Below are 14919 nucleotides of genomic sequence, written 5' to 3' on the forward strand. Positions count from 1 at the left end.
CTAGGAGAGGCCGGGGGCTTTGTCTTCTCCCCTCTGGCCCGGCCAGGGGGTCGGCACCAGCTGGCAGTAAGGGGCAGGGTCGGGGTTTAGCAGTTCCTGGGAGGGGAGGGGAGACGGGAGAGGAGCTGTCACTGAGGGGTGATAATGGGGGGGGGGGGTGGAGAGGCTGAGAGGAAGAGACCGCAGCGAAAAAGACTGCGAGGAAACTACTCGGAGACATGGCAGCGCTGGAAGGGAGGGAAAAGAAGAGGCAGACACAGCAATGGAGATCAAGAGATGGAGACGCAGAAAGAGGCTGAGAAACATGCAGAGAAAGAGACAGGTGTAGACAGGGAACCAGGAGGGCAGACAGGAGGGGGTGGAGAGGGACTCAGACCCAGGCCCCGACTTGCTGTGTGACCCCGGGCAAGCCCTTTCCCTCTCTGGGCCTCACTTCCTCCCGGGCAAGTTCAAGGCCTTGAGGGAAGGGATGGTCCCAGGGCTCCTCAGCGAGGCTGGACCGGGCTATCCCGGGAACCGGGGACCCGAGAATGGGGGGAGGGATGGGGAGGTGAGGACAGTGGCCCCCTCCCCTGGGCTTTCTCAACCTGGCCCCTCTCCGCCCAGGCCCTGGGGCTCCCCGGGGTCCCCGGACAGCCCCCCACACCTCACAAGTCCACACCTGGTAGGGATGGTTCTCCGGCTTGGGCCGCAGGGGTGGGGGCAGGGGCGGGGGCTGCAAGGAAACAACACGGGTGGGCCAGGCCGCCCTCCAGCCTTCGACCTTTGGCATTGACACAGACCTGGATCTGAAGTCCCCGTTGCCCGCTCCCTGACTGCCTGGCCCCTGGCGAGGGGAATCACCCTCCCCGCCCCTCAGTGTCTTCCTAAAAACAGGTGGGAAGGTGCCATCTTCCTGGGGGGCTCCGTCCAGAGGGCCCCCCACCCCGCTAATTCCCAGCCCCCCCACACCTGTGATCTTTGACCCCGTTGACACCACTGGTTATAAGCTTTTAGCCTGAACTTTTAAAATTTCTGTTCTAATTTAACTTAACTTGTTTTTATCAAGCCTCCAAATAGAAAAGAAAAGAAACCCACTCGCTGTCCTCCAAACCCCAGGGACAAATACTGTTGTGTTTTGCTGCTTCTGGCCAGTCTTTTTCCTTATGATTTTTTAAATAGGGAGAATCCTGTAGAGAGAGCTGCGGTTCCCGAGCTGGGTGTCAAGGCACCCCAGGGTGCTGCAGGACACTCAGCAGGGAGGGGCCTCTCCAAGGTGGCTTGAGGGGGGTGGGGGGGACTCACCATGGCCGGGTTGTCACCGAGGGGGGACCCCACGAAGACTGGGGATGGCATCACCTCGTAGATGTCACCTGAAGCAGGGGAGAGATGGCCCACAGGCCCACTCTGGCTGCCTGATGGCACTCATTCATTCATTCATTCAACCCACATTCCTGCAAACTCCTTTTCTTGCCCAGCCCTGGCTTGGGGACACAGCAGTGACCAAGACAGCCCCGGCCCTGCCTTTCTGGGGCTCTCAGGCCAGGGGAGACAGACCATCTGTGGACAGTGATGATCCCCTTTTAGGGTGGGGTAGGGAAACTTGGGGCTTCTGGGAACCCAGTGAGGGGCACCTGACCACCGTGAGAGTCAGGGAGGGCTTCCTGGAGGAGGGTTCATCTGAGCCTGCAAAGGCGGGAATGGGAGCAGTGTGTGTGAAGGCCTGGCCATGAGAGCGCCTGGCCTGTGAGGAACTACATTTATTTGGCCCTTCAGGATCATAATTTTTCTCTTCTTCATTTTTTGGGGGGGGATTGGGGAGGGTTGGGGGTATGTTACATGTGAGAGATGAAGCCAAGGAAGACAGCAGGGGCCAGTTCAGGAAGGGCCTTGAAAGCCATGTTTGGGAGCCTGAGCATCGTCCTAAGGGCATTGGGGAGCCATGGAGGGGCTCTGAGCAGAAGAGGGGCAGGGGCAGAGTTTTCAAAGCACCCTGCCCAGGATGGCCTGGTGGTGAGCCTGGAGGCTGGGAGACCAGCGAGGAAGCCGGGTGCTGGAGCCTGGGCTGGGTGGTGACCGTGGGGGTGGACGGGCCTCTCCGTGGAAGGCAGGACCAGAGCATGATGGGCTGTGGGGATTGCAGGACAGGGAGCCGCCGGGTGTGGCCCAGGGGAGTGGGGTGGTGACTGGGGCTGCCAGCCACTGAGATGGGGAGGAAAAGCAGGTTTAGGGTCGGGGCCCATGTGCTCTGACACCGAGGGCCGGCTTTAGGGGCCCTGGGGAGGGCTGGGCCAGGCAAGTGACTGGGAGACCCCTGAGCGGGTGGGAACAGGGGGTTTGTGGTGATGGGGGCACCAGCCGTGAGGAGAGCCGGGAGTGGGACCCAGGACCCTGGCTTACCAGCAGCATAATGACTCGGGCCCAGCTCTGGCTTGTCTGCCTTCATCAGCCTGGGGGAAAATGGCGGGAATGGAAATTAAAAAGAAAAGAAAAGAAAAATATCACGAGAAGCTGGAAAGGCCACCAGGCCCCAAATAGGACGATGAAACCTGCCCCAGAGCAGACCTGGGGCCTGTCCCAACCCACCAAAGCCTCTCCTCCCAAAACTCCCAGCCACACAGCCCTTCCTCAGTTTCCCCAGCTGTCACCTCATGCCAAAGAGGGGTGTTTCTCAAATGTCACCACTTACACAGACTTCAAAACAATTCTGCTGCCTCCACCTGTTTTATGATTTCTCTAACATTTTTCTTAAAATTGACTTATTTAAATACCCTCATATAAAAAGTACACTTGACATCCCTACAGCAAATTCGTCAACCCACTTGACAAATATTTGCGGAGTACTCACCACGCGCCAGGCGGCATTGTAGGTGCTGGGGACACAGCTGGGTACAAGACCGACAGAGACCCCTGTCCTCTGGGAGCGGCCACTCTAGGGGGGAGAGAGGGAATTCAGATAAACGATCCACAATACGACAGCAGGGAGTGAAAGCCGCTGTGTAGGAAAACAAAGAAGGAACGGTGCGGAGCGGGGAGGGGGCATGTGTGCAGTTTCAAAGAGGCTGATCTGGGGAGACGCTGGGAGAAGGCGGCCTTTGCACAAAGGCCTGAAGGCGTGAGGGCGTGAGCTCTGCAGAAGGCACGGGAGGAGAGTTCCAGGCAGAGGGAACAGCCTCTGCGAAGGTCCTGAGGCAGGAGCAGGCCTGTATGTTAGAGGGACAGTAAGGAGGCCAGGGGTTGCTGCAGAGGGCCCGAGGGGGAGATGAGGTCAGGGGGGTGACGGTGCCAGGTGGGGAGCCTGGGAGGGCCCTGCTGGTCTCCCTGGCTGCCAAATGGGTGAACAGACCACCAGGTGAGCCCTGGAGGCTGTTAGGAAGCTATGGTGTTGCAAATGGAGAAAAAAAAGAAAAATCAGCACTAGGCATACACAGAAAGTAACAGGGAAAACAAATAAAGGAAAGCAAAACAATGGTTCAAACTTGTAGCTTGATAATGTTGCAGATTTTCTCTTTGTAAAACGGGGGTGGGGGTGGTGGGGGCGAGGTTAGCAAGCACTAGAGAGGGGCTGGCAGCCCACAAACCTGATTGAGACGTTTGCTTTGCCATAATCAAAAAAATGAACAGAGAATAGAAAAGGTAATAATTTTTTCACCATGTGATTCAATACATTTTAAAAAAATCATTAAACATTAAAAAAACCCTTTTTATTTGGAAATAATTTCAAATTATAAAAAAGTTGCAAACTAGGACAAAGAATGTCCATATATTTTTCACCCAGATTCGCCTATTTTTAAAAATCCTATTTCCTTTACCATTTGTCCTCTCTCTCGTTCTCCATCCTCATGCATAATTTTTTTTCCTGAATGGTTTTGAGAGTAAGTTTTACCCTTAAATACTTCTGTGTAATTTTGTGTTGTTAATGCAACACCAGTGCTGGGGAGCAGCTCTTTAAGAATCACTGACCGTGGTAGAAAGAAAGCTGATCTGAGGGTCAGGACACGTGGGCTCTAGTTCTGGATGAGGAGCTTACAAGTCACCCAGGCCTGGGTTCCAATTCTGGGTGGCCATTCCCGGGCCAGCTCCATGCCATTTAGCAAACAACCTCACCTCTCTAAGCTTCCATTCCCCCCTCTGTCAGGGGGTGGCCGGGTGATAACCTCCGCTCTCTCTTGGGTCAGCAAACTACGGCCCTGGGGCCAGATCTGCCCCAACATCTGTTTTTGTCTAGCCCGTGAGCTAAGAATTTACATTTCTAATACGGTTGAAAAAAAATCAAAAGAAGAGTAATAGTCCATGAAATTTGCAAATGCACATTTCAGTGTCTGTAAGTAAAGTTCCTTGGAACATGGCCGCACCCATTCTTTCATGAATTGTCCCAGCTTGCCCTCACACTACGAATGCAGAATTGAGTGGACGTGAGAGAGACTGGAGCTCAAAGCTGAAAGCAGTTGCCATCTTTTTCTTTCCAGAAAAAGCCTGCCAACTCTGCTCAACCCTCATTAGCAGTTTTTGTGATGATCAAATGAGGTAATAAATGTCCAACTACTGTTTAAGTCATGACGGGCTGCGATGTATTTATCACCGTCACGAGCATCATGGTATTTCTTTACAAGTCTCTGGATCTTCATCACTATCTGGAACATTCTATTCATGACCCAGGGCACTTCCTTTGGACTGGTGATGGTGAATTTTTCACCAGGGACCTGGGGATGTCGTTGAGGGCAAGTCCATCAAGCTTGTGTGACATAAATGGGGTGGAGGGTGGAGTGGACATTTCTTGGCTGTGCTCCCAGCATTCATTGCCTGCCCCCTCTTTCTTCTAATCTCCCTTCTAATCCCTATGGTGTGGGTGATTTAATGACTTCCTGCTCCCAGGGTGGGCCTTGATTGGTCCTAGCATGTTTGCATAACCCCACCCCCTTGCCATAGTGGTTGGTTAAGGTAAATGTGTGTAATCCAGATACAAACCAATCAATTCACTGCATGACTCTAACCTCAGTTTATATAGGGTGGGCCTTGACCTAAATTGGCCCAGAGTTAAGCTCAGGATTTTCCTTCATTATCTGTGTGTGTTTGAGGGGTGGGAGAAAGGTTCAGGGGAGACGCTTTCTAGATGTGGACAACGCAGCATAAGCTCCAGGAGCTCCTGGCAGCCATTTTGTGATCAGGCAGGGAAAAGCCATAGGATGAGCTGATAACTGAGGAAATCGGCCAAGAGATTGAAGGAAACTGGGTCATGGTTAGTATTTTTGAGTTGCTGGATCAAACCAGTCTGTGAACTCACAAAGCTTCAGACTTCCCAGTTACACAATCTAATACATTTCCATATTACTTAAGTCAATCTAATTAGGGTTTGTGATTACTTGTTACATAAAGGTTCTAATAGAAACAAATGATTACTTCACTGGGTGACTAATCAGGTCTTGAGACAATTTTCACCCACTGGAATGATAAACAAATGATGAATTTTAACAGGGATGAAGTCAACATCTTGCATTAGGTTGAAAATGTGCAAAGACAAATACAAATCCTGTTTTGTTCTGTTTTGTTTTAAAAAACTCAACTTAGTGGTTGACCACAAGCTCAATGAGATGTGATCCTTTAAAAGAACCCATACTGTCATTAGTGGGTTGACCCCACAGAGGTTAAGAAAACACTTTTGGCATTTACAAACTGGATTCCACAGGGATAATAAATTTAGATCAGGTTTAAGAAGGTCCTTGACAAACACTAGCAGGGATGGTGTATATGCCTCCACTTCCTTTGACAGGACCATGGCAGATGTTGCTAATTTGTTCACAGCATCCTTTCTCACTTGTGCCAGTTTGTATATATTTTGTCCCCAAGAAAAAGCCATATTCTTTAATGCAATATTGTGGGGCCAGATGTATTAGTGTTGATTTTGTTGGAATCCTTTGACTGAGTGTTTCCATGGAGCTATGACTCAATCACCTGTGGGCAAGAACTTTGATTGGATAATTTCCATGGAGGTGTTACCCTACCCATTCAGGGTGGGTCTTAAATAAATCACTGGAGCCATATAAAAAGCTGACAAACAGAAGGAACTTAGTGCTGCAACTTAGAGAGACAGTTTGAAGATGGCCGTTGAAAGCTGATGCTTTGGAGAACGCCATATTGAAATGCAACCTGGGAGCAAGCAGATGCCACCCATGTGCCTTTCCAGCTAACAAAGGTTTTCCAGATACCACTGGCCATCCTCCAGCGAAGGTACCCGATTGTTGATGCCTTACCTTGGACACTTTATGGCCTTATGACTGTAACTGTGTAACCAAATAAACCCCCTTTATAAAAGCCAATCCATTTCTAGTATTTTGCATAACGACAGCATTAGCAAACAGGAATACCGCTCAACTCAGAATCCTTCCCAGCCAAGCTCTCCAGTGCCTGGAACAGTGCTGGGCACATGGTAGGCCCTGCATGTTGCCTGCCTGAACATCTACTGATCAGAGTTGGACTGGGAAGTGAAAGTTATTTGCCACCCCTAAATTGGAAAGTACTGGGAGAAGGACCAGTAGAATGATGACAGTCAGTAAACTACATCATAAAAGGAAGAGCTGGGAACTGGGGGACAAAATTGCTGCCTTCATATTCTGGTTGCTTTTGGGTGGCAGAAAAATTAGACATCTTACCTGCAACCAACTCAGAACCATGGTCAGGAAAGAAAGTTCTAAAGGGCTGATCTCATAAGGAAGGAAATTTTCATGATCAGGGATGTCCTCTCGGGTAAAGTGCTCCCATCTCTCTCTCTCTCCGCACACCTAGGCATCATCTGTTGCTTTGGTGTGTCCACTGTTCATTTCCCTTCTTTGGTAATAGCATCTGTTTTCCTTTGGGAACCAACCTCCCACTCTCAGTTCACATGGCCATGTGGAGGTGGGTGTGGCCCTGTACAAATGGCCCAGGTTTGGCCAATCAAAGACTTGGCCACTGTGATTGGGTCATGTAAGGACATGTGACCTAACTTAAGCCAATGAGAAGTAGCTCTGGGGCTTTTGCTGGAACTGTCACAAAGAAGGTGTCCTCTTTCCTCCGGGGAGTCTGAGCTGCTGGGATGGATATACGCCTGGGGCCCCTGGGAAGCAGCTTGTCACACCGCAAGGGGACAGCCACTTGGGAATGAAGCCACCATAAGCAAAAGCAGAGTTGAAAGGTGTAGGGAGGAGCTTCTTGATAGAATTCAGCCTCTGGTTCCAGTCATAACTAAGCAAATGTGCTACGTAGGACAAACATTTCCTATTTTTTGGTAAGCAATTGAAGGGCAGATTTTCTATTCTTTGCAGGGCAGGATCCTGTCTAATACAGGCTGGAGAGATCTTTTTCACCCCAGGAGTCCCACGATTTGAGTCAGATTGATGTGACTTGAAGAATCAATGGGACCTGTGCCAGTTTGGATGTATTATGTCCCCCAAAATGCCATGTTTTTTAATGCAGTCTTGTGGGTGCAGACATATTAGTGTTGATTAGGTTGGAATCTTTGGATTAGGTTTTTTCCGCGGAGATGTGACCCACCCAACTGTGCGTAATACCTTTGACTGGATTATTTCCATGGAGGTGTGGCCCTGCCAATTCAACGTGGGTCTTGATTAGTTTACCAGAGCCCTATAAGAGCTCAGACAGAAGGCGCTCAGTGCTGCCACAGCTTAGAGAGACATTTTGAAGACAGTCGTTGAAAGCTGACACTGACATTTTGGAGAACACCATTTTTGAAACGCAACCTGGGAGCAAGCAGATGCCAGCCACGTGCCTTCCCAGCTAACAGAGGTTTTCCGGATGCCAATGGCCTTTCTCCAATGAAGGTGCCCGATTATGGCCTTAATACTGTAACTTTGTAACCCAATAAACCACCTTTATAAAAGCCAATCCATTTCTGGTATTTTGCAAAACCAGAACAGGATCTGAGAGGGGACAGGGAGAGGACAGAAGGGTAGGAGGGAGGGTCCTGGGTCCCTGTACCTGTGGCTCTGGCCCCTCCAGCCTCTTGCCACCAGGAGGTAGGTGATGCTGCCGACGAGGAGGGTCCCCATGGCTAGAGATCCGATGATGATGGCAGCCATGATCCCGGCATTTGCGGGCCAGTGTGTGACAGGCAGCTCCTTAGGCTGCTCTGAGGGGCCTGAGAGGGAGGGGACAGAATGAAGTCTCATGAGGGCTCTCCCCACCTCCACACTGCATCATGACTATCCACGGAGCACTGAGGAGGGACTTTTTACTTCTAGTCCAGAGCGTCCTCATGCTTTTCGGTCCTGGGTATTCAACTGTCTGGTTGATGCCACTGTAGTAAGACTCAAAGTGTCCCAGAAGGAACTCCTCAGCTCCCCCCGATCACGAAGTCCCCGTCACCACCCTCAGCACAACACAAATCGCCCCCCACCCCCAGCAGCCTGCTGCCCCCCAGCTCAGTGTGTGTCGCCTGTGTCCATTCAGCAAAACGATGAGGGTCTGGGTTGTGTTTTGAGGGGAGGGATACAGGGGCTCACGGGATTCTCAAACTTGATGTGCCAGATTTGGGACCAACCGTGACTCCCATCCTTCCATCCCCTGGCGGGGGGCTTCCCAACTTGAATCTCAAGCTGGACCCTGTCCTGTCTAGTCTTTCTCAGCAGTTTGGCTCTTGGACTCGGGCCAGAAGGCTGGGGCTCAAGTCCCCGATGCCTATTGGCTGTGTGACCTTGGGCGAGTTACTCACCTCTGGGCCTTTGTTTCCTTATCTGTGAAATGGGGATAATAAGAATACCTACTTCATAGGGTTGTTGTGAAGACTGAATAAGTCTATGTATATATATACACACACACACGGGGCACATCTACACACATATATACATAAAGGTGTGTGTGTGTGTGTGTGTGTGTATAATGTTCTTCCACTTATTGAACAATATAGGTTTTGTGCCATCTTACAGATGAGGAAACCGAGGCACAGAGCGATGAACTGCCTTGTGCAAGGGCTCACGGCGAGTGTGGTGCAGGTGCCACAACCCGGGCACCGGCAGGCCTAATGACCACCCCGTCAGCTTCCGAAAAACCCGCCTGTGTCCTGGGTGCCCTCAAAGCGCAGGGATCAGCTATTCCAGGCACTGTGAGAAAGGAGAAAAGACTGTTAGTTCCACATGGACTAGTGCGTCTGTCGTCTTATATATATTTAGGTTATCAAATTAATTAGTATTTTAAAAGTCAGCCTTTGACTATTTCAGTGGTTTTCTTAAAAGTTTATCTGTTCAAAGTGTCCAAAACCCATTTTAAAATTTAGTCTTCTCACTGGGAGGAAGGGGATCCTGTGTATCCAGGCTTCCCTTGTATGCTCTGTTTGGGAATCGGCCCCACAATTCCAGGCAGAGCTAAGTTAGGCCCGTTTTGCAGATAAGGAAAGCAAGGCCCTGAGGGGCTGTGTTTGCACATAGAATAGGAAGGCTCTCCCTTTCCCGGGCACTACGTTAGCAACTTTTGCCCTTGCTACCTGATTTAATCCCCATGACGGTGGGAGGAAATTAAATGACTTCCTCAAATGACTCAGGCCACGGGGCGAGGCTGAGGCTGCCTCTGAGGACTTGGGGAGCCTCCCAGCCCTCCTGCCCCTCAACACCAATTCACACTCGCCCCTGCTACCCCACCTGCAGCCTCATCATCTCTGACTCCCTTCCTTACTCTGAGCTCCCCCCTTTGCCCATGCTGTTCCCTCGGCCTGGCACACTGTTCCCCACCCTCTCTAACTCCAACTCATTCCCAGTTCCAATGTCACTGCCTTAGGGAAGCCTTCTCTGACCACCTGGACCAGGGAGCCTCCCGTCGCACGTAGTTTCCCTTCATAGCTTACTCCCTTAATTATGCCGTTGGCTGATTAACGTTGGTAGAGCAGACGTGGTGGGAGCTTCCCGGGCACCTTCCACCCAAGCCTCCGGGAGGCCTCCAGGAGGCATAGGTGGGCTCTGGGAGGGCCTCTCGCGAGCATGTGCCAATGAGCACCGCCCCACCCCCTTGTCTCAGCGATTGGATCAGGGACAGGCAGCAAGCCAGGCCTAAGCCAATCAGAGCCCTGGGTTTCCTTGTAAATGCTCTGGATTGGTTCAATAGGAATGGAGGGAAGGGCTGTCATTCAGAGTTAGAAAAAAGAGATCCCTCATTTCGGAAGTGGCTGTGGAGTTGTGAGACCTGTGAACAGTGAAGCCAATTTGCCATCACGAGGGCAGCCAGCTTGAGAACCACACCAGCCTATGGAGAAGGGCAGAGACGAGTGAATAGAGGCTTGACAGAACTGTGCCTGAAGCCCACCTCCTGTTACGTGTTCTCAGTTATAAAAGACAATGCTTCCCTTTGCTATTTAAGCCAGCTGGAGTGGGTTTTCTTTTATCCATCACAGGTAGCCTGGTGCATACACCCTGTGCCTCCCTTTAGGTTGGGCCATCCAGCACCAGGCTTGGCACCGAGTGGTTATTTTTTGAACAAATGAGTGAATTTATTCCCAGTTTTCTCTCAGAAACATTTCACAGCTTAAAAAAAAAAAAAATACTGCTTTCCGGAAATGCCAAGTATGAGGAACTTGAGTGGAGTAGAGCAAAAGTATACAGAACTGTGGAGTGGGGAGTCGCTGTCCTGTTTTACAAATTAGGAAATTGAGGCTCACAGAAGTGAAGAGCTCAGGCTCTGTAAAATGGGCTGAGAAGAGTCCCTATACTATCGAGTTATGGGAAGATAAAAAGCCCTTAGCCAGTGCCTGCACATAGTAGGTACAATCAATTTCACTATTATGTTACTATTGTTACAGTTACTTTATTTGCCTCTGTTTTCTCCAACAATGTCTAAGTCATTGAGTTAATTAGGATGCAAAGCCCATAGGTGAGGGAGGTGTGTTTGTTTGAATCCTGATTCTGCCACTGGTAGGTGTGGGATTCTCTGAACCACAGTTTCTTCCTCTGTAAAGTGAAAGAAAATAGCCCCTCCTTACAGAACTGCTGTGATCATCAAATGAGAGTTTCCGACAAAGGCAGCCAGCCCGGTGCAGATGGAGGTGGCCTAAGAGCTTGCTCAGCCCATGGCTGCTTGCCGTTGGCACCCACCATCCCTGTTCAGCCAGACCTCCCTTTCTCTCAAGAGAATTTTGCACGTGAAATTGCCCAGGTTCTCAACGACGGCAGCAGTGTTGTTGTGTTTGGTCAACACAGAAGCTGTGAGACACGTTTAAGTCAGCTGCCCAACAGGTGGGGCTGCAAAGGAGCGCCTTTATGTTGGGCAGGCCTCTGCCCAGCTACATCCCGGGCTTCTCTTTCCAAGGAAGCAGAGCCCCGGATAACGGCGTGCCGCCCTCTCCTTCCTGGCTCCCTCCAGCCTCGGCACAGGCGGGCTTGGGCCTCAGACCCACTTGGCAGCCAGCTGACTCCGTCCCGGGCCCGCGCGCTGTGCTCTGCACACCAGAATCTTCCAGGATACGGCCTGATTTTGATGCTGTCCCCCAGGCCTGGTTCCCAGTCCTCCTGGAGATGCCGCGGCACATTCCTTTTCTGTTGAACTCAGCCAGAAGCCCTTTCTGTTGCTGCAGCAAGAACCCTGGCTGATGCATGTGATGGAGTATGTTCTTTTAAATAATCTTGAGGATCTTCTGCTTATAATTATAGACAGTGAGCTTGTAAAGAGGGAGCCTGTGGGGCACTACATTTTCCAAAGGTGGCTGCCACTGGATTTTCCATCCAATCCTCTTCTGCAATATGATTTTGGCGCCCCTCTGTCAAGTGATGGGGTGCTGATCCCTCTCCCTTGAATCGGGGCCAACCTTAGTGACTCACTTGTAACCAGGTGACACTGTGTGACTTCCTAACTATGTCAGAAGAGGCCTTACAGCTCCTGCCTGGTCTCCAGATGCTCAGACTCAGAACCCAGCAGCCATGCCACGAGGAAGCCCAAGCAGTCACGTGGAGCGGCCCAGCGGAAGGTCTCAGCTGACAGCCAGCGAGAACTCCACCGGACAAGTGAGTGAAGACGCTTCCAGATGATTCCAGCCTCCAGCCTTTGAGTCAACACCAGCCTTTAATAAAATTTTTTTTTTGCATCCTTTTTTTTTTTAAACCTCTCATCTGTGGCCCAAGATACCACAAAGCAGACAAGCCATCCCGACTGTGACCTGTCTGAATTTCTGATCACAGTCATCAGGACCATGATCAAATGGTGCTTGTTTTATGCCACCAAGTTTGGGGTGGTTTGTTTCAGAGCAGTAAGTAACTGGAACCGAGTCCCGTTTTCTGTTTCATCTTCCAGGTCTGAAATCTTTCTTTTTGGATTTCCTTGTCACTGGTCTCTGGGACAACCCACCCTTGATTCTGTTAAAAGAGAACCAATCAGATCTTCTTCCATGGATCAGATTTATCCAGGCTGGTCTTTAATTAGCTCCAATCACATCTGGAAAGTGCTTTAAAAAAAAAAAAAAAGCAGCAGGTTCACATGGATTTTCCAAGTCAGTCCTCATAAGGATGCTCTGTTGGGAGATGGTGTTGTCACCCCCAATTTACAGGCATGGAGAGGCCCTGAGGGGCTTGGCCCTTTGGCTAAAGATCGTATTGCCGGCAAGTGGGTCCTTGATGGTGGTTGTCAACAATGAGGCAGAAGATTGGGCTAAAAGCCTGGGCCCGGAGACAGTCAGCCTGCGCTCAGGGTCTGAGTCTGCTGCTCCTCAGCTGAGTGACCTTGGCAAGTTACTCAAACCTCTGGGCCTCAGTTGCCCCATCTATAAAATGGGGACCATCACACTGTGGCTGGAAGAATGCAGAGGAGAAAGGTGCATGAAGCACCCTGGTCAGCAAAGGGGGGTCAGAGTCCAGAATTAACTGCCATGGGTGTCCGAGGGCCCGGGAGGCTCTGAGGGGCCCATGCAGGGTTGCTCCAAGGCCCCGAATCCCCAGGCCTTGGGGGAACAAGATGCAAGATATGAACGGCTGTGACCCCGACTCTCCCTTTGAGCCCAACTTCTGCCACTGGCTCAGCTGTGGGACCTTGGGCAACTGACTTGCCCTCTCTGAGCCTCAGTTTCCTCATCTGTAAACCAGGGACAGCCGTAGTACTTACAGGTCCCGGACCTTTCTTGAGTTTTCAGGCTGCCCAAGCCCTGGAATCTTCCCCCTCATGAATCTGGCCAGAAACTCACTTTCCCAGACTCCTTTTCACCAGGCAATGTCATGTGACCCAGGCTCCCCCAATCAAATGCACTTTCTTCCCCCAGAGAAGATTAAAACGGGTTTTGAGACACTTTGAACAGAGAGACTTTAGGGAAACAGTTGACATAGTCAAAGTTCTATTTAAAACATTGATTAATTTGATTACACAAACATATGTAAGATGACACTCTGGTCCGTTTGGAAATAACCGTCTTTTCTCCACTCTCACAGCACCTGAAATAGCTTATTCCCACCGCCATGTCTGCAGCAGCATCCAGCACAGATCAGACACAGAGGAGGTGCTTGGGAGTGTTTGGAGAAGGAACAAACAAGCGAGCAATTTAGTATCTCTAGGAGGCAGCACTGTGTCTCCGATTCAGGTGGCCTTGAATTCGAATTCTAGCGCTGCCACTGATGCCGTGGTTAGTTGCCCGGTATTGGAAGGTCCCTTACCTGGCTTGAGCCTCTGTTCCCTCCTGGATAAAAATGGAGATTCCACCCCCTCTATGCCACATGGATGGGTTAAACGCTGCATCAAATCACTCCCCAGTTTAAAACCCTACAGTGTCCTTTCATCAATTTCTCCCCACAGCCATTTGCAAAATGGTGACAATAACAGCACCTGCCTCATGGGATTGCTTTAAGGTAAAAATGCGTCAATATAGGACAGTGGTTCTCGGATGTGGGTGATTTTGCTGGCAGTGTCTGGAGACAATCTGGCTTGTCGTGACTAGGAGGTTGTCTCAGCATCTCGTGAGTAGAGGCCAGGACTGCTGCTGAACATCCTACAATGTACAGCCCAGCCCCAACCACAAAAAATTATCCATTCCAAAATGTCAGTAGTGCTGAGTTCAAGAAACCCCACTGGAGGGAAGGTGCTTGGAATGATGCCTGGCCCGTATCAACTGCCCAAGGTGTGTTAGCTCCTGCCATTTTCTACCCCATATTCCCAACACCTTGTCCTGAGTGGGTTCATCAATAAATACTTGGTTAATGAATGTGAGGGTTGAGTGGTGTGTATTTCTCAGGACCAGGGATACAGTAGGTGCTCAGTAAACATTTGATTAATTAATCATGGGAGGAATAAATGAGATGATGCATTCTCCAGGGTCTGGCTCAGATTCTGGCACTAGGTAAGCATTCTAGGGTGATTTGATTAGTTACTGCATGGGGAGGTTAAACAATAGTCTTGTGCTGGGTGCACAGGAGTGGCTCAAATAACAAATGCAGAATGGATGAATGAATGAAGGGGTCAAACGAAATGGCGCTTGCACAGGGCCTGGCCTCAGGGTGCATGCCCCTCCCCACTTCCTCCCTACTTCCTCCCCCAACCGCCAACACTCACCAGCCACCTGGACCTCAGTCTTGGCCCTCATGGTCCAGGAGGTGTTCATGGCGATGGCCACCTGGTATGTGCCACTGTCCGTGGGCTGGGCACGGCGCAGCAGCATGGAGCCGTTGGGGAAGCCGACGATGTCCCGCTGCCCCATGGCGTTGCCGTCCCTCTGGGGCCGCTGCAGCCCAGGGATGTAGGAGAAGAGTCTTGTGCTGCCAGAGATCTCCTCCCCCAGGTACCAGTTTAGGTCCTGGAAGGTATCTGGGATGCCCTCGACAGACAAGAGGAGGTCCTGGTTCTTTTGAGGCTGCTCTGGAATCTTCTGGATGTGGAGGACTGCCCAGGAGTCTTGGGGGATCCAGATGGCCAAGATTGTGGCTGTGGGGAATTAGGGGGCAGGCCTGAGATGTGGGGTGTCAGGCAAGGACCATGATGTTCTCCTCCCCA

General features: G+C 50.8%; 1 protein-coding gene across 1 annotated transcript in view; it reads right to left on the reverse strand.

Annotated features, from left to right (window-relative positions):
* Positions 1-14919, reverse strand: part of CEACAM19 (CEA cell adhesion molecule 19) — a 20659-nt gene continuing 5740 nt past the window's right edge. Inside the window, exons 3-11 of the mRNA XM_037819212.1 lie at positions 14482-14850; positions 7954-8104; positions 2828-2911; positions 2380-2429; positions 1537-1539; positions 1285-1352; positions 662-715; positions 389-391; positions 1-96 (exon numbers count right to left, since the gene is read on the reverse strand). Of these exons, the coding sequence (XP_037675140.1) occupies positions 1-96; positions 389-391; positions 662-715; positions 1285-1352; positions 1537-1539; positions 2380-2429; positions 2828-2911; positions 7954-8104; positions 14482-14850 (878 nt within the window). The remainder of the gene's footprint in view (positions 97-388; positions 392-661; positions 716-1284; positions 1353-1536; positions 1540-2379; positions 2430-2827; positions 2912-7953; positions 8105-14481; positions 14851-14919) is intronic.

Source organism: Choloepus didactylus, chromosome 27 (assembly GCF_015220235.1).
Source record: "Choloepus didactylus isolate mChoDid1 chromosome 27, mChoDid1.pri, whole genome shotgun sequence".
NCBI classification, from domain to species: Eukaryota; Metazoa; Chordata; class Mammalia; order Pilosa; family Megalonychidae; genus Choloepus; species Choloepus didactylus.